This window comes from Ursus americanus, chromosome 17, assembly GCF_024610735.1.
Source record: "Ursus americanus isolate L20-20 chromosome 17, mUrsAme1.1.p, whole genome shotgun sequence".
Classification (NCBI taxonomy): domain Eukaryota; kingdom Metazoa; phylum Chordata; class Mammalia; order Carnivora; family Ursidae; genus Ursus; species Ursus americanus.
Window position 1 is genome coordinate 8894870 of NC_142143.1, and position 24963 is coordinate 8919832.

General features: G+C 55.2%; 1 protein-coding gene across 1 annotated transcript in view; it reads right to left on the minus strand.

Moving 5' to 3' along the window:
• CACNA1I (calcium voltage-gated channel subunit alpha1 I) overlaps positions 1-24963 on the minus strand; it is a 104659-nt gene that overhangs the window by 57184 nt on the left and 22512 nt on the right. Inside the window, exons 3-4 of the mRNA XM_045779846.2 lie at positions 24556-24689; positions 8101-8198 (exon numbers count right to left, since the gene is read on the minus strand). Of these exons, the coding sequence (XP_045635802.2) occupies positions 8101-8198; positions 24556-24689 (232 nt within the window). The remainder of the gene's footprint in view (positions 1-8100; positions 8199-24555; positions 24690-24963) is intronic.

Below are 24963 nucleotides of genomic sequence, written 5' to 3' on the forward strand. Positions count from 1 at the left end.
GCCATGGCTCACCTGCCATGACGATAATCCGCATCTGGTTGGGTCCAGATGACAGTGACAGTGGAGGCTGGGGATACGGCTAAACGCTGGAGCTTTCGGACGGTCAAGCGATTGATGGGATGTGGGGGTGGAGGAAGAGAGGAGTCGGGGGATCTCCAAGGTCTGGGGCCTGCGGCCAGAGCCATGGAGCCGCCGTCACGGGGACACGGGACTCCGTTCGGACACGGGGTGTTTGGAGTGCCTGGTGGACATCTATGTGAAGGCATTTCATAAGCTCGTGGGGTCTGGGGTTAGGGGAGAGGAGTATGGCCTAGGACTATCGGGTGGGCGGCCTCGGGGTACACTCTCTAGGGGGCACTTAGAGTTGGGAGCTGGCAGGAGACAGATGGCAGGTGGGCAAACTGATGGAGCTGCTCAAGCTTTTCACCCCTTTACACCGGGAACCCCTCGACCAGACCCCCTGCTCTAAGGGAAGCTGGGCAGCAGCCGGGCAGGAGGCCCTTGGTGGCAGTGGGGGAGCTGGAGGGAGAGGGACAGGGCGGCGCTTCCTGACGGGCATCTCCCCTGGGTCCAGGGTGCTGTCTGCAGACAGGAGCTGTCAGCCCAGATTAGCGCAGCCGCTCTGCCAGGCCGGCTCAAGCAGAAAGAGCCGGACCCGCGCCAGCCTCTGCCAGGGGCACAGCCCGCAGCCAGGAGAAAGGGTGCCGGGCTGAGGGCAAAAGGGGCCGAGGCTGCGGCTGGCCCAGGGGCTCCCCCCCTCTTTGGTCTGGCTAGGTCAGCGGAGGGTGCTGAGCGACCGGGAGAGGCCGTCTGCTGTGCCTGCCACCGCCACCGCCAACTAATCAGGGGCACAGTGGGCGCTGAGGAGGCCGGGCCAGGCAGCATACGGCCGTGCTGCTGAGGACACAGCTGCTGGCCGCAGCCCAGCGGGGAAGGAGCCTAGGGGCCGATGAGGGGCCCTCAGTGCCCACTCCTGAGCTGCAAACAAATGCCACCCCGACACCCTCCATCCCAGGACAGTGCTCACGCCTAGGGGGTGGTCCTAGCCCCTGTCGCATGGTAGGTCCCCAAACCCACTATGGCCCAAAGAACTCCCACTTATTCTTCAAATGTCCTGTCCCCATCTCCTCTGTAAAACCTCCTCAAAATACATGTTAGTGACCCTTTCCCCCAACCCCCTGCTGCCTCCATCAGAGCACCTGTCCCACTGGCCCACAGATCCGGGCTTGAATATCTGCCTGCAGAGAAGGGGCTGCGTCTAAACCTCCATGGCCCCTTAGTAGGTGCTACTTTGGATGAATGAATGAGTGAGTGAGTGAATGAATGAATGAATGAATACATAGTAGCCCACTCCCTTGACCTGGTATCCTCCCCAGGAATTGCTCCCTCCTGATTTGTAGAGTAGACCTCGAGCTTGATGTTGGGGGAGAGAAAGAAGAGCTTTCACCCTGCTCCCACCCCCAAGCATTTCTCCTTCCACACACTTGGCTTCTCTTCTTGTTCTCAAGTCAGGTTCTCGCTAGATGTTCGGGCCAGATGTTTTCCCACCTATCTCCATCTCTTCTGAGACAGCAGCAGCCCCGGGGAAATCGGGCCCCTCCACCCGTCTTCCCTTCTCTGTCCCCTGCCACACTCCTCCCCTCCCTACCTTCCCCATGGGGGCTGCCAGTACTTTCTCTGGGAGGCCCTGTGGGTGCCAAGGACAGACAGCCCTGAAGTCCAAGGTATGGCCTGGGGTGGGAGCCTCCTTCAGCTATCCCCAAGGCCCAAGTAAACACACACTCTCGGTGAAACTGCTGAGATTTTCATGCAAACTCTGTTTCCAAGTGAGTCTCCCAGCTTCCTTTCCAACAGATGTCTCGCAAGGCAGGGTCCAAGAAGGAATCCTGGGGCCTTCTTCGTCTATCCTCAGCATTGCGGGCCTAACCACGACCCAGCTGGGCATGAGCCTGGGCAGAAAGGGCCACAGCAGGCCTGGGGTAAGGGGCAAGGTGCCAGCCATGAGTCCAGGGCCCCTTAGCCTGACAGGCAATCGAAGACGTGCCTGCAAGACCAGATCATTCAAAGACTTCTCATTCTGAAACCAGGGCTCTGAGGATCCCTGAAACCAAGAGTCTAGGATTCTGAGGCTTGATGAGTCTAAGATTCTCCGTCAGCAAGGCTAATTCCAAGATCCCAAGGGTATAAGAATCCCACACAATCAATGTTTGGTACGGGCACCTCCCAGAAGCAGATGTTGTGTGGACATCTTGCGGCCCCACGGTCTAGCAAAGGAGGGCTGGGACCCCATTTCAGGGATGGGGAAACTGAGGTCTGAGAGGTGGAGCCACTGGCCAAGATCCCAGGCGCAAACCCCGGTCTCACTACTCTGGATGCTGCCATCTGTAGCCCCAACACCGGGAACCTCCCTCCGTGAGAGAAGCAGGGAGGGGGCTGGGCACCTGTTCAATGCCTGGTGCGGAGACAAACTTACACGGAGGTGCTATGTGCCATCCTCACTGTGCAGACAGAGGACCGAAGCAAGAGAGGAACTTTCCCAGGATCCCAAAGCTAAGTAACGTAGGACCAAGCTTTGAATCCTGGCAGCAACACTCTTTACTAACCACGGTGCCTCCCTGCCTCCTGCTGGACTTGTCCCTGTGAGGTCCCACAGCACCCGCACCCCAGGAGCTCTGTGCTCTGCCAATGAAAGGTGTTCGGGAAGGGTCCTGAGGACATCACTTCTGCTTTGACCGTGGATGTGGGCAGGGACTTCCCTGATGCCCTGCAGACGGGGTGGCTGACTGGGGCACCTACAAGTTCCGGGGAGAGGGAGGGGGTGGTGGAAAGGAGCAAAAAGGCCTGGGGGATCATGTGAGCACAGGTTCAAATCCTACCTCTGCCCCCAGCCAGCTGCGTGGCCTGGGCAGTTTATTCAACCTCCCTGTGCCTCAATTACCCCATCTGTAAAGTGGGCATCGTAACGGTACCACCATCCTAGGGCTGTTAGGAAACAAAACGAAGTAGCCACGGAAAGCCCTTGGTGGATTTCAGCCATTTATCATTCTTGGTCAATCCCTAGAGGATGTGGAAAGTTCACCTCCCACCTGCCCCTGTCTGCAGCCCCCTGCCCAGCCGACATGTCCTAGACAGCCCTTCTTCTCCACCTTTGCACCTGCAGGTCCATCTGCCAAAAACCCCCTCCCCAGCTCTCTGTGCACTTGGTGATTGTCTCCCCAAATCAGCCTCTGCAAAGATGCCCTAATGCCCCTGCCCTCTGTCCTCAGTGTTCCAGCACCATCTTCCCAATAGTAACGCCTACTGACCACTTACTGCACACCGAGCTCTGTGCTAAACTCTTTCCGCACATTATAGTATTTCATTCTTACAAAACTGTATAGAAATCAGTATTATTAACCCTATCTTATTGTTGGGGAAATGGGGGCCGGGAGAGGAGCATGGATGCCCAAGGTCCCACGACGGGCAAGTAGAGGCCTGAGACTCGAACCTGGGCCTGTCGGTGTAGAGCAAAGCTTCAGTTCCTGGTCCCACAGCTGGGACCTGACAGTGGCTTCCTCCCTGTCCATGGGCCCTGCCCTGGGAGCGTGTCCCCACCTCTCTGCATCGCCCCCACCCCGGGCGCAGCCCAAAGGCCCCTGCACAGCCGTGGGTGATTGCTGAACCCGGGACCGTGAGCTGGACAGGGCTCTGTGGACGGGCAGTGGCCCAGGCCAGGCTCAGCATCCCCAGCAGCTGCCCCCGTGCTCCCCAGGCCTCCCTCCCACCCCTCTCCACAGCCTGGGCTGAGGTGCATGGTGGTCAGTCAGGTACAGATGTGGGCCCGCAGCTCAGACCCAGCTCGCTCAGAGCCTAGCAGTAACTGCCCTAGTTTCTTACTGGAGAAAAAAAGGCACTTTTTATACTTAAATGGTGTGGCCAAGGGGCTTTGGGAGGCACTGCAACCGACTTACCGGGGGCGCAGGCCTGGAGTTGCCTGGTGCCAGGACGGGGCTCTTTTAGAAATAATCAGCCCCATCTTGCCAAGCAAGGCCCAGAAACGGACAGTGACTTATGAAGGCCGCAGCAAGGAGCCAGAACCCAGCCTCCTGGCTCACAGTCTGGTGCTTCCTCTCTTCCTCCCTCCCTCCCTCCCCAACCTTCTCCTCCACGCTGTGCTACCCTTTATCCATCAAAGGCAGAGTGGCCAGGACAGAGACCTGCATGGTAGGGTGGATGGACATATTTTATTAGGTTTGTAAACAGCACCGTGACTCCCAGGTGCCCCATCCATCCTGGACAAAGTTGAGAACAACACATCGAATCCAGTCCTCCTCTTGCTTTGTGCAAGTAGAGAAACAGGTCCAGAGACACCGAGGGACTTCCCAGATCACACAGCAGGCTCCTGGCAGAGCCAACAACCAGAACTTGCATTCCCTGACAACCCAACTACGTCTTCCTGGCAGATCGTGCTGAGGCTTTGCAGCCATTGCTATACTTTTTCAATTGCAAGGAGCTACCCATTCTCCGCGGTTTTGCAATTAATAACCCATCATTTCACTATTCCCGGCTCTCTAGCCTGCCATCTAGTGGCACCATTGAAAGCTACAGGCTATTGTTGAAAAGAGCCAGTCCCCAGGGCAGGGAAACATTTAGAAAGAAAGGAGGCAACCAACCAAATCTCTCTAGGAGGCACTTCTAAGAACTCATGCCCCCTCTCCATGCCACCATTCCGTGGTGACTCTGGGCAGAGGACGTGGGACCTGGGACCAAAGCTGCCCCTCCCATAAAGAAGGGGATGGACCAAACCACCTGCTCTAGCAGCCGGAGGCTCCTGTTAAATTCCTCATCCATACGAATTGATCTGAAGGTCTCTTTCCAAGGGAAGCACAGGGTGGCTTCTAAGATGGGGGAGGGGACGCACTGGGTATATTTTGGCTCCCAGAGGGTCTGTGCTCCCAACGCTCCCCCAGGCCAGGCTCTGAGACCGTGAGATTCTTTCTGTCAGCTGAGAGGTGCAGTCAGCTCAAGCAGGAAACTATTCCCCAACTCCGGCCTCCTGGGCCTCCCAGTCACGCCTATTAGCAGGCGGGAGGCCCCTGAGGAAGGACCCGAACCCCTCTCTGGGCTCTGCGGGCCAAGCAGCCTCCAAAATTGGAGCCTTCGGGAGCGCAGGGCCCTTCGCGGCCCTTCTCCAGAGAACCAGGGAGGCTGGTGCTGGGACCGGGAAGTGACCTCCACAGGCAGGAGCTGCCTAATGAGCTCCTCACTCAGGGCTGTGGAAGAGGGAGGAGGGGGGCCAGGGAGAGACACGGGTGCCACACACCCCACACGCACACGCATGTACACACACGTGGTCTCCTGTGGTCACAGAGACCCTCATACCCCCATGCACACACACATGGATGTACAGAACCCCCCCATAGAGAGAGACCCACACCCTGCCCCCCCCACCTTCTCTTCTCAAATGTCCCATCACATCACTGTTCCTGAGACCTGGAGATTCAGAATGCAGGATGGTGGACAAACGCTTGTGTATGCCCCCCGCACTGCATACATGTCTCTGGGAAGGGGTCCCAGCCTGTGGGCTCTGTGCCCTGGGGCGCGACAGTGGACACAGGGTGGCTGCCTCCTGAGAGCTGGCCCTGCTTCCCCTGGGACAGCAATGGGGAGGGCTGGGGGGAGCGATGGGCAAGAGAAATGTGGCCCCTCCCATGCCCTCCCTCTGAGGTTGCTCAGGCTTCCCCCATAACTCCCCAAGGTGAGGCCTGGGCCTTCCAGGCATGTGCTCTCTCAGTCCTGCCCCGTCTGGTCCCAGCCATCACTCACGCACAGTCCTGGAGCCGTTCTAGGGCCAACTTGCCCCCACCCATGCTGCTCACTCCTGCTAGGCATTTCCAAAGCTCTTCCTGGCCTAGTTAATCCCCGGGTTGCCCTGGGTCTCAGTTCGGACACTGTCGCAGACCACCAGCCCCTGCCCTCTCCACACTGTGCCCGCATGGTCCACAATGCCTGGGCACCTCTCTGTCTGAGCACTGATGGCACCGTGGCCCTGGCACAGGACTGCTGCTCAATACATTTGCCCAGTATGTCCACGTAACATATTTTCTGAGCGACTTCCATGTACCAGGCATAGTTGTGGGCGGAAGGAAGTCCATCTCGTGGCCAGTTCCCCAGTAAAGGGTGGTGAGGCATCAGGGAGGGAACACACACTGTGGCAGGTGTACTGGTTAGACACCTGGGCTCCAAGCTGCCTGCTATGTGACCCTGGACTGCTCACGGCCCTCTCTGGGCCTCATTTTCTTCATTTGTCCAATGGGCTAAAGACAGTTTTGAACTAGCTTATCTTTAAGGAGCCTTGTGGGATTGGTGGGGGTGGGAAGGACAGAGAGAAGCTGGTACCTCCCTGCCCTGCCCCCAAGGGAGTCTCCCCAGGGCAGTGGGAGGGGACCAAGGGGGTAGCGCTGAGCTGCTCCTTCCCCACACCCCCCACAGCTTTGTTCCTCATCACCCACCCCTACCCCACCCATGCCTCCCCACACTTCCCTCAGGACCTTCAAGGTAGCGCTCAGGGTTCCTATCATGTCAACATTCATATGTGGGGAGGTGACCCTGTATGTGCGGCCTTGAGACCCCAGCGCCCCCAGGACCCCCTCCGTACCTTGCCCGGACCTGCCCAGAATGAAGCTACCGTCTGACCACCCATCTTGCTCCACAAATCCCCTGGAGCATGGTCTCCACTGCCCTACTAGGCCTGCCCAGAGTCAGGCCAGCCCCACAGGCACTCACCGTGCACGGGCTGTGGAGAGGTTGGCTGGGTGGGCCAGTTGACAAATCTCCAAGGCCCCAGGGCTGCGAATTGGGGGAATGAGGACCACTCTTACTGTGGAGGAGGAAGAGGTGCCAGGGGACCTCCCCTCTTCTGCAGACAGAGAAACTGAGGCTCGGGCAAGGAAGGGAAGCAGGGGTTCAGATAGAGCCAGGGAAAGAGATGGGCTCAGAGCACATGGAACTCTGCGCAGACCCCTATCCCGCCACTGAATTGCTGTGTGACATCATGCAGGCCGCTTCACCTCTCTGAGCCTCACCCAGGTTGTCGAGAGGATTAAGTCAGCCATCAGTACGTCAAATGCTACACAGGAGGTGGGCGGGTACTCATAAAATTTCCTGTCCTGGGGCGCCTGGGTGGCACAGCGGTTAAGCGTCTGCCTTCGGCTCAGGGCGTGATCTCGGCGTTATGGGATCGAGCCCCACATCAGGCTCCTCCGCTATGAGCCTGCTTCTTCCTCTCCCACTCCCCCTGCTTGTGTTCCCTCTCTCACTGGCTGTCTCTATCTCTGTCAAATAAATAAATAAAATCTTAAAAAAAAAAAAAATTTCCTGTCCTTCCCTAACAGGGCTGAAGTCCCATGCAGGCCGGGCACTCCCTCCTCCTCCTCCCCCATCCCCCATCCCATTCCTAACTCAGGGCAGTAGAAAGAACACTGCTTGGGAAGTCAGGAGGCCTCTAGAGCAAGTTACTTTGTGTCTCTAAGTCTCGGTCTTTTCACCTCAGTTTTCCATGAGAACAGCCCACCGCCCTCACGGAGGGATTATAAGGCTCACGAGAAACCATGGAGATGGAAAAGCTCTGGAAACTAAGAATCTGGGCAGACGTCAGGGCTTGTTGTTATAACATACCCTGTCAACACCGGGGGGTGGGCAGACAGATGGATGGGTGGGTCCTGACGTGGTCGGGTGATGGAGCTTGGGTTCTAAGTCAGCACAAGTGAGGAGTCCCCTCCCCAGTGAAAGGTGGCATGATGCTCTCTCTCAAACCAAGCAGCTTCTTTTCACACGCGTGTCCCCCTTAACCACCGCCCCCCACAAGGAGCCTTGTCCCTGGAAAGCCAGTCTCCCCAGGATGCTGCCATTCAAGTTCTCTCGGGGCTCAGAGGTGCCAGGACCGCCCTCCAGCGCATTCAGGCCCAAACACGGGCCCGTGAGCCTGGTGGGAGCAGGACCACATCTGTGCAGTCACTGAAGGACCCCATGCCCAGCACAGACACTGGGAGATGCTGGTCAGTCTTGTCTTCGTGCAGGAATGGCGGGGGGGGAGGGGCAAGGGTCAGGGAGCCAACTCACTGGGCACACGGTTGATGGCTTTGAGGGGCCTCAGGACGCGCACGGTGCGGATGGCCGACAGGTTGATGTTCTGAAGGTCCAGAGAGTACTCGACCATCCTGCAGAGAAAGGGGGGAGAGTGAGGGACACAGCAGGAGGGACACTCAGGGCCCATCTGTGCCCACAGCTGCCTCGAGGGGAGAGGCATCCAGGGTCAGAATCCCTGCTATGGCCCACTCAGCTGTGTGGCCTGGGCTGTCACCTCTTCTGTAAGGGGACCTGGTGGCATCTGCCTCCTACCGCCCTGGGGATTCCAGTAAATGCAGTAGGGGCAGAGCAAACGGAGGAGCCCTGGGTCCCCACTGAGTGCCCAGCACGGTGCCAGATGACTCTTGCCCTTGCTTCCCAGCAGCCTCTGGACCAGGGAAGGCTAGCAGGGGAGAACCAAGGCGCGGGGAGACCCCTGGCTGAGCCCCGTGATGACCAGACGGCAAGATCATAGTCTTAGTGTCAAGTCCTGGCTGCCGGCAGAGGCCCAGAGCCGAGCCCGCAGTCCTTGTACCTCCCGGAGTCGCAGGCCCCCAGCAAGAGTGGCTTAGATGCTCAGAGTTGCAGATGAGAAGAGGAGCCAGAGAGAGGCGACATGTCCCAGGTTGCCCAGCCAGGCTCACACCACACCTGCCCCTCCCTGTCAGGCCTCTGAGCCCAACCACGGGCTCACCCAGTCCAGGTATCCCAGGCTGCACCTCCGGGGATGGGACAGACACACTGTACTTCGCTTGCAGGAAAAATCCACGCTCTCCTGGGCACGCTCCCTGCAAGGCACCCAGGCTCCAGCCTCATGGGCTCACTGCACCCCCCACGCCAGGCCTTTGCACCCACCATCCCTTCCGCCTGGGGTGCCGCCTCTCCCATCTCTGTGCATGAAACCCGACTCATGCTTCACAGATCCTGGCAGATGCCCCTAATGTCCTGGAACTTTTTCCACACCAGAGTCCGCGATGAGCCAAGCCAGTGTGGGTGCTACAGGCCCAAGAATGACTCAGAGCTGGCCCCAAGACTCAGGAGTACCCACTTGAGCCAGGGAAAGACCCAAAGGCAAAGACGACACCGGAGCCCTCACGGCTGCCAGAGTTCTCTCCTTCAGGGCCTCTCCCTCCACATGCAACCGGCCCTGAACCGCCTTGGAGGCACTTTTTCTCCTCCAGGAAGTCTTCCCAGATCTCCACTGGAGACAGATCTCTGGGGTCCCCTCTGGTTTCCTGGCTTCTACCAGATCCTACCTACTCAGTTGCTACCTGTCCCTGCTTTCCCCCTCTGAAAGACACACACACCCCCGGTGCCGCTCACCAGACCCTTCCTCCCCCTCCTCGCCCCCCCCATCCTCCCCGCCAGGGCCCCAGCATGGCTGCCAGCTCCACCTGTCACTACCATCAGTGGGGAAGTGAAGGCTTTTCCTACACGCCATGCAAACCTGTCCAACTGTTGTGAAGCCCCCGCCCCCTCCCGCTGCTTGAAGAATAATTGAGTGAAAGCTTCTTTGCCTGAAATGCCTCCATCCCTCCCCCAGCTTTCTGGGGCACAGGCTCTGGCTCCCATGCGCACTCTCTCTCACACGCAGAGTCACACACCTGCACGCAACCGTCGGTGCACACACACACTCACTCCTTGGACACCCTCATCCACACACACTCCTACCACAGCCCAAATTCAGAAGAGGGGGCGTGACCAAAAAAAAAGTGACAGAGAATTAGAACTAGAGACGGAGACCTGGGGGACCTGAGGAGGGGGGGTAGAGGAGGAGGAGGGAGGGGGAGGAACTGGGGGGGGAGGAGGGGGAGGAAGAGAAGGCAGGAGGGGGAGGGGAGGAAAAGGGGAGGAGGAGAGAGGGAGGAGGAAGAGGCAGAAGTGAGGAGGAAGGGGGGAGGAGGAGGAGGGAGGGGTGCTGGGACAGCAGCCTGGTAGAGAGGGTGCTGCAGGCTGAGGCCGGCCCAGGGGCAGTGGGTGAGGAGAGAGGGTGATGTGTGAAGGGGCACCGCGGGAGTGGAGCTGTATGAGGATTCCGTGCGTGGGTGAGCCAACTGTCATTTTCATATTTTGTAGAAAGAGCTCTCCAGGCAGCCAGGGAGACGGGTGTGATGAAGGCACTGTGGGGGCGGCACACACAGGCACACAAACAGGCGCTCACACTGGCTCGGGCACACACACACACACACACACACACACACACACACACACACCCCAGGCCTAGGAGAGATGCCCAGCTCCAGCCAGCTCCTCCCCCGGCCCCTCCCCCACTCGCCCTCTTCCTTCCTCCCCGTTCCCTCCATCCTGCCAGCAGGGTGCCCATGCCCTGGGCACAGCTGGGCCCCCAAGGCCCAGTGAATGCTTTGCTGGGGAGGCTGGGGTGGGGGTTCCCAGCCTCTGCCAGACTGAACACACTCAGAGCCTTTGTTTCGGGAGCCCCAGGGCACACCTGCTGAGCCCTGGCAGGTGACAGCCCAGGATTTGTTCCCATCCCCACGAAGTCTCACAATAAAAATAAAGAGATGCTTCACAGACGGATGGCTAGACAGAGGAAAGCACACGGTGTTTGAGGGCCTACTGCCTGCCAGGCAGTTCTCATTCCTTACCTGCGCTAGGCCGTTGGAGCACCCCACCCCCATTGCTTGGAACCTACCACACCGTTCCCCCACATTCCCCTGGACCAGGGCTCCCCAGGATGGGCGCCCTCAGGCCAACCCTGCCTGGCCCCGGCCCTGCCTCACGCTGCTCCACTGGCCCCATGTCCTCCCCCCCCCCCCCCGCAGAACCCGTGGGAGACTGGAACTTCGTGAGGCTGCCCCCCTGTCCCGACCCTGCCCCGGGATAGGCCGGGACCAAGCATAGGAAACATAGGCAGATGCCCGGCCTCGGGGTGAGAAGGCAGGCTCAAGCTCTCCCTTTGTGTTTCTCTAAAACAAGAAGGGGACTGGCGCCTGGATTCTGAGCGAGGCACAGGATGTAGGCCCGAGAGTAGCCAGAGTTAGGAAGCTTTAGGGTCTGAGCACCTCTCAGATCCCAAGCGGCTCCTGGGAGGCTGAGCAGACTCATGCCCGTCTCTGAAGTGGGCTGAAGCAGCCACTGCCTGCCAGGCCCAGAGAGATGCACTGGCCCACCCTTTCCCTTCCCCCTGCCCGACCTTCCAGGTCCTCAGTGTGGGAACACACCTTCTGCGGTCTACTGCAAAAATACCCCTGAGACCTCATCCCTTGCAGCCCTCAGGGTGTCCACTAAAAACCTCCCGTGAGAAATTTCTTGGAGAATTTAGTGTTAGGATCTTAGCTCTGGACTTCCTGGCAGTCCAGTCAAAAAGGGAAAGGTGATGAGTTACTGAGTTCTTAGCAGCAAGAAAGATCCTTCCAGGAAATCCATTTGCCTAAACATTTCTCCCAGGTTCAACCCTCTCTTCTATATGTCTACTTGGGGGTGTAATATTGCACCAACGTCTCCTGTCCGGGGGAACAAGACAGGGTATAAATGCATTCAGTGATAAAGAACACATAGTAAGTGCACAGTGGAGAATCCAGGAGTTCTCATTCTTCTCTGAGGGAAGAGGATAGAAAGGGGGACATTGGACAGGATGGAGAGAGACGGACAGAGTACATAGCTAGGAGAGTGGAACCGTAGGTTTAAGTCTATCCCCCGGAACCACATCGTCCTGACAGTGACTCTGTGCACCAACTTGGGACAGTCTGCTCATAGCTCCCCGACCCCTGCCCTAGTCCAGTCACCATCCCTCTCTCCTGACAGCCACAGCAGCCTCCTGACTATTCTCCTGTCTCTTGCTTCCTCCCCCCACACCTCTTCTTCTGTCAGCTAAAACTTCCTAAAATTCAAATCTAGCTGTACCACTCCCTGACTTAAACCCTCACTGGCTCCCCACTGTCCTCAAAACAAAGTCTAAGCCCCTGACCATGGCCTACAAGGCCCTCCATTCTGGCCTTCCCCTCCCCCAACCCCTGCTCCTACTCCATACATCTGAGACATCATCACCCCAGGCCTGTCAAGCTCCCCCAATACAGCCTGTTCTTGCCCCCTTCCCTTTGCTCAGTGCCCCTTCCCCCTTGTTCCCAGCCTTCCTTCAAGACCATATCCTCCAAGAAGCCCCTGTTCACCCCCTCCATACACCGCAGGCTGAATTGACCCCTCTCTGCTCTGGCTTATTCCACACTCCATTCATACCTCCTGTCTAGCGTGGGTTCCCCCAAAGTAGACCCTGAGCCAAGAGCTCCAGAGGTGATCCCTAGGTGTGTGGCAAGAGAGGGGAGGAAACAGAGAAAAGCCAGTGAGGGGCTGTTCGTGAGCGGGTCACTGCTGTGGACAATTGGGGCACAATCGGGACCCCCTGAGAGACTCTGTGGAGTGAGCCTCAGAATGGGACCACAGGGGTGCCGGGCTGGCCATGCACCCCCTCCTTCTGAGACACACCCCTGCACCAGCCCCACACAGCAGACAGTAGGCACTCAGGGATCTACTGAGCACGAATAACGCGTGTGACGAAAGACGCCACCTCCTTCCTCCTCCCCCCACCCTGGACGACAGCTGTGGGAGACCCCCCTCCAAAAAAGAGAAGGTCATTCAATGGGTGAATAACCACTGGGCTGACTTCCCCCAGGCCCCAAGTAAGACATCACTTATGGGAGTGAGAAATTAATTCCTAATTACACAGTTACTTTATCACACAGCTTTAGTGCTAAAAGTCTAAAAAAAAAAAAATCAACAAAAACCCCCACTACCTCCTGCCAGCTCCCAAGCGCCTAATTAGGTAAGTAATTCTGCTTTAAAGCGAACACTTCTGTCCTGACATCACCCCAGCAGGAGAGTAGCTGAACCCAGTTCCAGGCTTGTCCTTGAGGAGAGGGGCTCAGGTGCAACCAAGCCAGAGGGGGCGGGGAGAGTAGACACGCGCTCCCCAGGGCACAATGCTACCTATTCCTGCTAAGGAGCCTCCCTCCCCCACCCCCAGATCCCCTGGCCCCCAAGAGAGGCCCCGAGACCCAGGCCAGGTGAACCGGTGGACACCCTGACTAGTTCAGGACGGGCGTGGGACCCCAGGTGAGCCATGAGGGGCAGCCTGGCTGTTGAGCTGGGACTACAGGGAAGAGGGCTCTCCTTGGCTACGCCACCGCCTGGAAACGCTAAAGCACTAAGGGCCATCTTGCCTCCATGGTGGCCGAAGAATTCTGCCAACTGAAAAGAAGGCTGAGTCCAGAGCTGGAGAGAGGCAGGATCCTGACCATATGGTTTGAGTACTCCCTCTATCCGAATCCCAGCTCTGCCCTCTGCTTTTTCCAGTTCTGCAAGCCAATACCTTCCCTTTGGGGCTTGGGCCCCATTTGCCTTCGGTTTCTCTCACTGACGACTCTGAGTCCTGGCAGATTCACAGGGGTTCCTGAGCGCTATGTGCTGAGCACTGTACGTATCTTCCCATGGTGGGATTATGGCCCCCACTGCAGATTTGGAAGCTGAGATTCAGGAGGAGCCCAGGTCACACAGCCAGGGAGTGTGGGATCCAGGAGCTCTGCCCAGCCCACCCCCCTCCTCATCAGGCAACAGGCCAGCCGCCTTCTGGCTCCCAAGCAACCCCTCAGCCAGTCAGGGGGCCAGGAAGCCCACCACACATGGTGGGACATGGAATAGGGCCAGCACCCCTGGGGGCAGTTTCTCCCAATGGTTAGAGCATGGAGCCCAGATCCCAACCCCAGCACTCTTGCTAGTGTACCATGTGACCCTGGGCAAGTCCCTGAACTGACCTCCCAGGGGTGTGGGGAGAATGAAATGTGTTCCTATATGGATTCAGGGCTTAGAACAGGGCCTGGCCCCGGGGCGCCTGGGTGGCTCAGTCGGTTGAGTGTCCTACTCTTGGTTTCAGCTCAGGTCTCGATCTCAGGGTTGTGAGATCGAGCCCCATGTCAGGCTCAGCGCTCGGCAGGGAGTCTGCTTAAGTTTCTCTCCCCCCTCTCTCTGTCTGCCCCCCGACCCCCCTCCACTTGCACACACTCTCGCTCTCTCTCTCACGCATGCTCTTGCTCTCTCTCCAATAAATTAATAAATCTAAAAAAAAAAAAAAAAAAAAAGAACAGGGCCTGGCGCAAGGAGAAGCCAAAGAAGCGCCGGCAGTTCCTTCCTCTGTCACAGCCTCATTCTGGCACGAATCCCCCGGGCCTGCCTAAACCCCTCCCTGAACCCCACCTCCTGCCTGAGAAAGCCCAGGCAGGAAGGGCTTCCAGCAGCTCTGACATGACCCCAGCACTGTCTGCCACGGCTTCCAGGAGCACCTGCACATCTCATGTTCCCACAGTGCACCGGGCTTTTTCCAGCCTGCCTGCCTTTGCAACCTGCCAGTCCCACCTGGAGGGCCTTTCTGTGCTTTCCGGATCCCACCCCTGAACTGAGCTCGCCTGCCTTGTGTCCCACTGTCCTCTAGGAGGGCACCTCTGGCTCTGACCTGTGCTCTGTTGTGCCCCGGTTCCTCAGGGCAGGGGCTGGCTCAGAGTCCCAGCCGGGTGCCCAGTGTCCAGCTCAGGACCTGGCTTAGGGGCAGGCTCTCCACTCCCGCTTGTCAAACACATAACTTGAGGGACAAGATCAAGGAAAAAAAAAAAAAAAAAAGCTCGGAGCTGACAAGAAGCAACATAAAATGACTGAGATTTAACGTCTTTCCAGGAAATACCCCTCCCAGGAGATGATTTCTGTGTGTTGCTGTTAAAAATAGGGTGTTTCCTCAATCTTTGCAAGGGGCCCACGGGGGCTTTCTTAAAATGTAATTTAAGATGTAGCTAATGGAAAGGAAGCTGAGATGCTGGAAATGGCAGATCATCTGTCAGGAGGCAGCTCTGTGATGATTCAGGCTTGCTCTAGTGGAGAACTAGATCACCAGCCTACACGGCGACCCCGCACTTAGCACATAGTAGGTGTTCAGGGGACGGAGGAAGGGAGGGAGGGAGGAAATAATGGAAAGAGAGAATTAGGGAGCAATAACACTAACCCTTGACCTTGGCCAGCACCTTCTTCTGACTTACGGGTCACTTCCGCCCATACATCCTCACACAAATCCTATAAAACCAGAGAACGGGTTTTTAAGCCCGTTTGACTGTTAAAGAAACTGATGCTCTGAAGCCAACTCAGGCCAAGTTCAGAGTCAAGGAAAGATCTGGGGCCACAAAGTCAAAGGAAAGGCTGCATACGCAGACCCCAGGCAGGTGGGATCCGGGGTAGCCCTAGGGGCTGCAGCAGCCGGAGATCCCACATCTTCTCTAGACAAGGCTCCACTCAGGTGACAACACTCCAGTGACTTTATCACTGGGTAGAGTTGCCACACAAATGCAGGATTCCCAGTTAAGTCTGAACTTCAGATAAACAATCACACATCATTTTTAAGTATAGGTCCCAAATATGCCTCACGATGTCTTCTTCGTGAAATTTAGCATGATTGCACCGGAATAGTCTGGGTACGACCAGTGGGCACAGCTGCTGGGAACCAGACAGAGACACTCTGGGCTCCCCCAGACTTTGGGGGTAAATGTCCCTCTCAGAGGACTCACCCGGCAGCCCTCTGAGGGCTGGTGAAGATGCCCATGTCCTCAGGGGCAGATGGACTGGAATATTTTGGCCTCTGAAAAGGTAAAACCCCTCATGCTATGAGTCAGCACGGGATCTGGGGCGAGCCGTATGGGAGCACATCCCAGATCTGGCCCATACGAGCTGTGCGAGCTGGGGCCAGCTGCTGCTATCTCTAAACCTCCATTTCCATATCTGCAACATGGGGTTAACCACCCCCTCCCCCAAGTTCTCGGGATTGCGAGGACGTTAAGAGAGCACGGCGCAGTCAGTAAACAGTACTTCTGGTAAACCACTGATTTCTGCTGATTTCTGCCTACCTGGAGCTCTCTTCTCCACTCTTAGGGGAGCAGTCCTGGCATTTTACAAAGTCTATGCTCCCCACTCTCGGGCCACGCGGCATGGGTGGGACCAGACTCACACCCCCTTCAGGGGGTGGGCCCTGACTAGCTCTGGCCAATCAGAGCACAGCCTCATCCCAGCCGCAGTGATTGGTTCAGGAATGAGCACATGACCCACGCCAGCCAATCCAAGTCAAGGAAGCTGCGTTCCACACTCCTTGGAGTTACTGTGAAAGGGAAGGTCCCCTTCCAGTGAATCCAAGAGAGTGGGCTCTGAGCCTGGGCTGCCCTCTGCCACCCGCACCCCCAGAGGAAAGCTGCCGGGGCGTATGTCAGCAGAGAGTAACGAAGAAGAGCTGTAGGATGGAAGGACACAGCGTCTAGTGATCTCTTCCAGGATTCTGGATCAAATGGGCCCTGAAGCCCGAGACCCCGCGACTTCAGCAAAGGAAACGATAAACTCCCTTAAACCAGGATCAGTAGGTTTCTGTCCCATGTAACCGAGAGAGGCCTTCCTGATTCATGATTGACTGGTGTCTGGCTTGTCAGCCTGTGGCCTGAGAATCTCTGGTGACTTAGCCCTCACCCCTCACAGCACGTAGCATCCTGTTTCCATGGAAACAAACCTGAGTGGTTATCATCGCTCTCATCCACTCTACTCCACAAGCAAATGAGAAAACCATCCACCCCAAGGTTCCCACTGGAATCTTCCCAGGTCCACACCCACCCAACACCAGTTCAGCTTAAAGAAAGTGGCCCCACACCTGGGTGGCTCAGTCAGTTAAGCGTCTGCCTTGGGCTCAGGTCATGATCCTGGGGTCCTGGAATTGAGCCTGGCGTTGGGCTCCCCACTCAGCAGGAAGTCTGCTTCTCCCTCTCCCTCTTACCCTCCCCCCTACTCATAATTTCACGCTCTCTCTCGCTCTCTCTCTCTCCCAAATGAATAAATAAAAAATCTTGAAAGGAAGGGAGGGAAGGAAGAAAGAAAGAAAAGAAAGAAAATGGCCCCAGATATCCCCTCCTGCAGCTCCACAGTGCCTGGGCACAACAGATTCCAAACAAACAAGTCACGGAGACCCCCCCTCCATGCTGGCCCAGAGCCAAGCTCTGGGGACTCTGGGATGATGAGTCAGCCTCAGCCCTGCCCTCAGAGCACCCAGCGCTTGGAGCAGACAGACCTGTAGAGCCCAGGATAAATCAAGATGTAAAGACGTGAAGCCCAGGAGGGTGCCCTGGCCTTGCTGACGTAAGGAATGACTCCCTGACTCACAGATGATGCACACAGTCATGCAGAAGGGAGGCCAGCTCCAAAGGCTTCTGGAAACAGCCACAATGATGGCACTCTGACACCCATAACCGCAGCCCAGTCTGTGAGCAGGGACAGGCCTCTGCACGGCCTGCATGGGTTGGATTTGACTTTACACTTCTCAACGGATCACACACCCTGCCCTGTCAGCCCAGGCAGAGCTCTGGAGGCTCCAACTAGGCTTGGTAACATGGTAGGGCCACAGCTTTGGCCAAGAGCAAACAGAGAAACTCGGGCCCTAGGAGAGGAATGTGGCACACTCTTGAAAGTTGCCCGTGTAATGTGTACTCTCTCTTCTTCCAATCCTGCCTGGCCCCAGGGAACAATTCTGGGTTGACTGAGCCAAATTCAATGATGTTTTCTATTTTCCTAGCTATCTCTGCAGCTAAAGATGGCCACAAGACCCAATTTTGGCCAAGTGTGCTAGCACGGGGGAAGGATCTAGAAAAGAAAACATATTCCTGATCCAAGTGGATGGGCGTGGCTGGCATAGCCCTGTTCCCTTTCATCCTCCCTTCCTTCCATGCAGAGATGGGGCCACAGCTTTAGCAACTATCTTGTGACCATGAAAGAAAGGCCTGGAAAATCACAGACGTTAGCCCCCAGGTTACAAAGCCATCATCAGCACCCACTGACTTCAGAACTTCATGTTATGTTGGAAAAAACACCCCAGGATTTGCTCGAGCCACCACTGGTTGAGTTTTCTGTTACTTGCAGCCAAATGCATCCCAGCAAGTTACACAGACCCAGGACTCAATCCCAGCCTCTGAAGCCTAGCTCCCTGGGTTCACCTCCTGGCCCTTTCCCTTTCCAGCTCATGAGTGGGCAGGTCTCTCTCCCTGTTACCGTGCCTCATCTGGGAAATGAGACTGACCACGGTCTGTCCCTCACAGAGCCAGTCTGAAGATTAAGCCAGATAATGCACAGCTTGGGCCCACAGTGAGTACTCAGTCAACAGTAGATGCTCTTACTTTTTAATCACACCCCTGGATGGAGCCTAGAAAGATTCAATTCCCTTTGCTTTCTAAAGAACCACAGACAGGCACTTCGGACAAAAGGAACTCTCAGCAAGCAACTGCAGAGGGGACGTGGCTGCCTGCTCTTTTTAGAAAGCTCCAGGCCAGGGTTGAGGAACAATTCTTATTGACATTTTGTTTCCCGAGAGTCTGTAAAAGTCAGGGTGGGCAAGCTGTTCCCTGTGTGCACTCACTCACTCAGGAGAAGAGATTCCCAGGGTATGATGGACACTGGCCAGCCCCTCCTTCTCGCTCCCTGGCTGAGAGGCTAAGTTACTGACATTACTGCTATTTGTGCTAATATTTTTAATGATGATAGAAATTCTTAGGGGGAGTCCTCACAGTTCTGTTCACGAAGTACGTCTACCTGTCATGAGAATTAACTCAGATCCCGGCCCCAGATCAGAGAGGGGGCCCTCTTTGTGCTTCGTCCCCTTTCTGGGGTTCCCAGAACTGGGAATCGTCATCTCCACTTGAAGCGCTCCCAGTCAAGGGCATCTTGAGGGTCAAATGAATGAGAGCACCTGCATCGGGGCCACCAGGGCATTTGGTTAAAATGCAAATTCCTAGGCCCTCCATACTCCCTGGGTCTGGATCCTTGGAGGGAGGCCCGGGAATCTGCATTTTAACATGTATCCCAGAGATCCTGTTGCTCCTTGAATTTTCAGGAACACTGAGAAGGGGTGCAAAGCTGTGCACGTTTGAGGAGTGGAGAGGTTGGCTGCCCGTTTCTGGTCTGTTCATACTCACCCCTTAGCTGCTCCACGTTCTTACACCGAGGCGCTGTCTGGGATGCCGTCAGTGTGGGAAGCTTTCAAGGGCTTTCCGACTCAAGGCAGCTCCTGTTCCCTGCACTCATTCAAGGCGGGGTCCACACCAGCCGTGCCCTTGGCAAGGCTCTGGCTCAGCCTCATTCTGGAAAGGTCCCTGCAGCCCAGTCCCCCAGCCCTGGTTCACCTAAGAGAATCATCATTGGAATTCTTGGGGAAGCTTATAACAGAAGTGCCCAGGCCCCTCCCCATAGATGGCAATGGCCATTCATGTTTTTGGTGAGGGGAGGAGGTAGAATTACCAGTCTAATGTACCAAGGGAGATACAGAAATAAAGAATATCTCAAGTTCAACAATAATGCCATTGAATATTTCATGACCCCCTAATAGACAAAAGCAGAAAAGTGTAGTTTAAATAAGACAGGGAGGTGAGTTCAACTATAACCCAATGCTTACTGGAGGTTTGTCACACACTGAAAAAGTCTCTAGTGAGCTGCCACGGGACTCACTATCCTGAGCTGATGGAGCACAGGAAGTAAATGTAATGAGTGACTCAATCAGGACTCCAAGAGATCACTGTAAGATGAAATTAATAGCAAAAATTGCAAAGTTTGGTACTTGGATTAAGGAAAGGTCAACTGTGTTTAGTTCCAGGGTGGGAGAGACGTGGCTTGGAAAGTGAACACAACCCAGGGGGTGGCAGGGAGCACAGCCACTCAACAGGTCACCATGTGGTACTGGGACAAGGACAGCCCCTTCTCTCTGCCCCATGAGTCATCACTGGGTGGCTGAGGACCTACCTCCAGCCAGACACCATGGCAGCCTCAAGTGAGCCCAGCAGGTAAGGCTGCCTCACCTGTCCTTTGACAAATGGTGGCAGATGTTGGGGACATTTCATGTAAAGAAAGGGAGGGCACCTGGGTGGCTCAGTCGGTTAAGCATCTGCCTTCGGCTCAGGTCATGATCTCAGGGTCCTGGGATTGAGCCCTGCATTGGGCTCCTTGCCCAGCAGGGAGTCTTCTTCTCCCTCTTCCTCTGCCCCTCCCCCCACTCATCCTCTCTCTCTCTTTCTCAAATAAATAAATAAAATCTTAAAAAAAAAAAAGAAAAAGAAAAATGAAAGGGAGCCTCAAGGAGTAAAGGAACCGCCTTCCAAATTCTGAAGGACTGTCATGAGTCTGTCAGAGACGTCCCCACCTGTAGGCCCTGGGCCCCCTGTGCGATCAGGCCCCTGCCTCCCTCGGTCCTCATCTTTCAGCACCCACCCACCCCGGGGATCCCTAGACTCCAACATCTCCCTCACGCCCCTTCCCCAAACAGCCCCTGAGGCCCTCTGCATGCTGTCCCCTCTCCTTGAGACACCCTACCCCCACCCTCTGCCTGTTCAGCTCTTACTCAACCCCCGGGACTCTCTTCTTAAGGGAGCACACGCCACCCCCCTATGTAAATCAGGTCCCTGTTCCACAACCTCAAGGTCCTCTACACTTCCTTGCAACAGCACTGACCCCAATCTAGAATTTACTTAGAATCATATTCTCTGTTTTATATCTGTTTTCTAAACTATGAGATCACAATGGCATCTGTCTCGTTCAACCCAGACGCCCTCCCCCAATCCAGCACAAGGCCTGGCGTGTAGTAGGTGCTCAATAAATGCTGATTTTGTAAACGAATAAGCGAATGAATGTTCCCATCAGATGGGAGCTATGGGAAGACAAATTCAGCTCAGTGAAAGAAAGCATTTTCTAGCACATCAGGCCGTCCCCATTTGGGATCGGCTGCCAGGTGAGTTCCCCACAGCAGCAGCACGCAAGCAGGGGCTGATTGGATGTGCAGATGAAGGCTCTGACCTCGAAGGAACCTTCCAGCGTGGAGACTGTCTCCTCCACAGCTTGAAAAAGGAGACAGTAATTTGGGGAAGGGGAGGAGCAGGAAGGAAGAAAACGTCCTTGGGATGTCAGGCCCGTTACTCAGGAAACATAACATTTATAGCACCAAGGCGGGCTGGGACTGGGGGGCTGGGCTCAGGAGCTTCGGTCTGTGGCTTCCCATCCTGCCCTCTGCACCCACACCATCCCTAGGCACATAGGACCAGGAGGACCTTGAGAATAAGACAGGTCTGGGTCACCTGAGTGCATTCATGACTCAAGGAAAAAAGTCTCCATTGAACCTGCCCCCAACCAGGACCAGCTACATAATTTGTGGGACCCAGTGCTAAATGTAAACGCAGGGCCCTCATTCAAAACTTCTTAAGAATTTCAAAACGGTGATAGCAGAGCATTCAGTCAGGCACGGGGCCCTATGTGACTGCGCGTGCACGCAACCCTTGCTCACCCCATCCCCACCCCCACCCCCAGGGGTACGCTGGCTTATGGACCCCCAACCCAAGCACCGAGAGAAGATACCAGAGCCCTCACCAATCCTCACTCTGCTCAGCTTGGGTCTTCACTGTCTTAATCTCTAAAGATGGGCAGAGGGGGGAACTGGTAAGCAACAGAGACTCTTCAAGTCAAAAGGGCAGAGTGGGGGTGCTCCTAGGAGGCATGGAGTGGGACCAGCAAAGCAAATGCCTTCCCCAAAACAAGAGTCAAGAAAAATTACCCGAAAACTTGGAAATAAGGCCCAGGGAGGGCAGTATCTCTCACAATGTCATTTTGGAGCACTACTTAACAGACCCAGCTAAAGATTATTTCACTATCGAGGGGAATATACTTCTGTTTCATTCACTATTTACTGTTAATTAAAGGTCTGGCTGCTGTGAAATCACGTTAACCTACAGTTTTGTAAGTGATTTCTGTGCAACAGAAAAGATAACCCCTGAAGTTATGGTCTTATGACCCTGTAGGTCGTTAACCAGATTTGATTCCAACCTAACTCTCTCATCACCACGTTTTCTCTCCAATACCTGTTTTCCTAATTCTGCTGATTACCATCCTGCTGGTTCCTCATTAATGAGGTGAGTAAATCACGTACCTTTTAAGATTTGTGTGTAGGTCACTTTTTTTTTAACTCCTTGGAAATTATACTTTGACTTTGAGGTCAGGAAAGGACTGTCAAGAAGCCTACTTAGTATCTATAAGATGAGAGTCGAATGAATATTGCATCCATAAAACAAGAACGGGTCCAAGAAACCCAGGAACAAGAAATGATCTTGGGAATTAACAAGACGCAGGGGAGATGGACGATTCCAGGAGGGGCAGCAACTGGAGAACAGGACATCAGTGGTGATTCAGAAGACAAGCCGAGGAATTCTCCTCTAGTACAGGTGAAACCTTGGAGGGAAAAGAGGGAAAACGCAGAGAATAGCTACAGAAGGGAAACATCCACTTCACGGGACTGCCAGCAGACAGCAGAGCAGAATGGGCAAGAACCAAAAAAGCAATGAAAGAAATATTTTTCTGACTAGAAGGAAAATACCAGTTCTAAAGGCCCCCCAGGGAGCAATCCTATACCTAGACTTGCCCTCGTGAACTGTCCGAATTCTGATGGTAAGGAGAAAACCCTACAAGCTTCTGGCAGAGAGAAAGCCAGGAAGAAGAGTCAGACCTGTCCCAGACTCACCCGCAATTCGAGTTTGTGGATTTGAATGAGACCACACGCAGGGCTCTGAGGAGAGAAATTATGACTCCAGAGCAGTGCAGACAAAAACTGTCTTTCGGGGGCGCCTGGGTGGCGCAGTCGTTAAGCATCTGCCTTCGGCTCAGGGCGTGATCCCGGCGTTCTGGGATCAAGTCCCACATCAGGCTCCTCCATTAGAAGCCTGCTTCTTCCTCTCCCACTCCCCCTGCTTGTGTTCCCTCTCTCACTGGCTGTCTCTCTCTCCATCAAACAAGTAAATAAAATATTTTTTAAAAAAACTGTCTTTAGCACAAGAAGATCAAAGGAACGTAGGTTTGGACAGACAAGACTGAAAAATGACACTATCCAAACACCTTGTCTTTAAAAAAAAAAAAAACAACAACAACAACAAAAATGACTTAAGGACAGCCTCCAGCCAAAGCAGAATGAGAAGGACAATGAAGGACTTGACAAAGGGAGTGGCACAGTTCCCAAGAAACCACATGAACCCAGCACAGCTTCCAGCGAGGTCCACGTAATACACAGTGAAGTTGAACTCTGTTCTTAGGGAAGGGTGCTTAGCAGAGGTGAGGTGTAACATTTTTTTTTAAATGCTAGTGGACAAATCATCTCATTTCAGAACATCCCTGAGGAGTTCAGCGTATACTTGGTGGTACCGACTTCCCACCTCGGCCGCGTGCCGTCCTCCGTCCTTGGCCCTTCTCAGCGGCACCGCGCACGCACGCGCTCACACTGACACACATACATGAACATTCGCACTGTCACAGACCCAGGCACACTCACATGCACACCCACAGGCCTCCAGCCTTTCCCTCTCCCTCTCTGTCTCTCCCCCTTCTCAGTGCTGCTCTGTTGACCCATTACTGGGCATGGTTGACACCTGCTGTCCTTCAGCTCTTGTGCGTCACCTCCTCAGGAAAGTCCTCAAGCCCCAAAGCTGCCACGCTGGCTCAGAGATGCTCTCAGAAAACCACAGCGCTTTTCCCAGAGCCTTGTCTCTGTGTGTGTGGTATGTTCACCTCCAGAGCTGTTGCATGCCTCTCCCCATACAGCAGCTGGGAAGGACAAGGCCTGTTCTGCGTCTGCTGTCCTTCATACCCCGTACCCAGGACAGTGCTGATGCCTCAGAGGACCTCATTCAAGCCCTGGCTGTTAGGGGAACGCGTGAGTCGCCACCAGCCCGGTTGGACCCAGGAAAGCAGGAACAAGGCACAAAGCAGGGTCCAAAATGCACCCAATGGGCTAAGTCGTAACCTGGCTAACTCATAAAGGGCTTGAGTCTGTGCTCTACCTCGGACCTGCTGAGCGATTTAGGGTAATACGATATTAGTTAACATCGGGGCATCTGAGTGGCTCAGTTGGTTAAGCGCCTGCCTTCAGCTCAGGTCATGATCCCAGGATCCTGGGATCAAGCCCCGCATCAGGCTCCTTGCTCAGCGGGGCGCCTGCTTCTCCCTCTGCCTGCCGCTCCCCCTGCTTGTGCTCTCTCTCTCTCTGTGAAATAAATAAATACAATCTTTAAAAAAAATAATAGTTAACATTGATCGGGTGCTCAATTTGATACAGCCATACTTATCCCCATTTTATAGATGAGGAAACTGAGGCTTTCTCAAGGTCATGCAGTTAGTGTGAAACAGACCCAGTTATCAGCTGACAGTGCAGGAGGACACGCGTCTTACCAGAGAGGGGAGGAAGTTTGTCTGTCGGGGCCATTCAGCAAAGGGCCATCATTCCTCCCACCCCAGGGGTCCAGGAAGGCCCCACCCAATGCAGCTTCATTATTATCACCAAGAAGCCCCACAGATTAATTAAATTATGCCTGGTGTGCCCCAGAGGCTAAGACCAGTCGGATGTGCACTACTTACCCTGCCATGACAATGAAGAAATCCAGTCGGTTCCATGTGTCCCCAAGGTAGCACTTCTTGCCAAAAATGCCCAGGGCCACCATCTTGAGCACCATCTCCATGGCAAAGAAGACGAAGATGAAGTCATCAAAGACCTGCAGGGGCAGGAGGAAGGCAAGAAGCAAGGGACAGGATGAGGCTCTGGAGCAGGACCTCAGGCTCTGAGCCACAGTGTGGGATGGGGATGAAGGCATGGACACGAGGGACCTGGAAAAGACCTGGAAACATCTCCCCTTGGGCAGGAAGAGAACCTCAGAGATCCTGGTCCAATGGAGTCGTTTCACAAATGAGGAGACAGAGGCCCAGAAAGGGGAATGAACATGCCCAAGGTCATACAGCCCACTCTTTTGTTCCCAAAAGTCAGGCCTA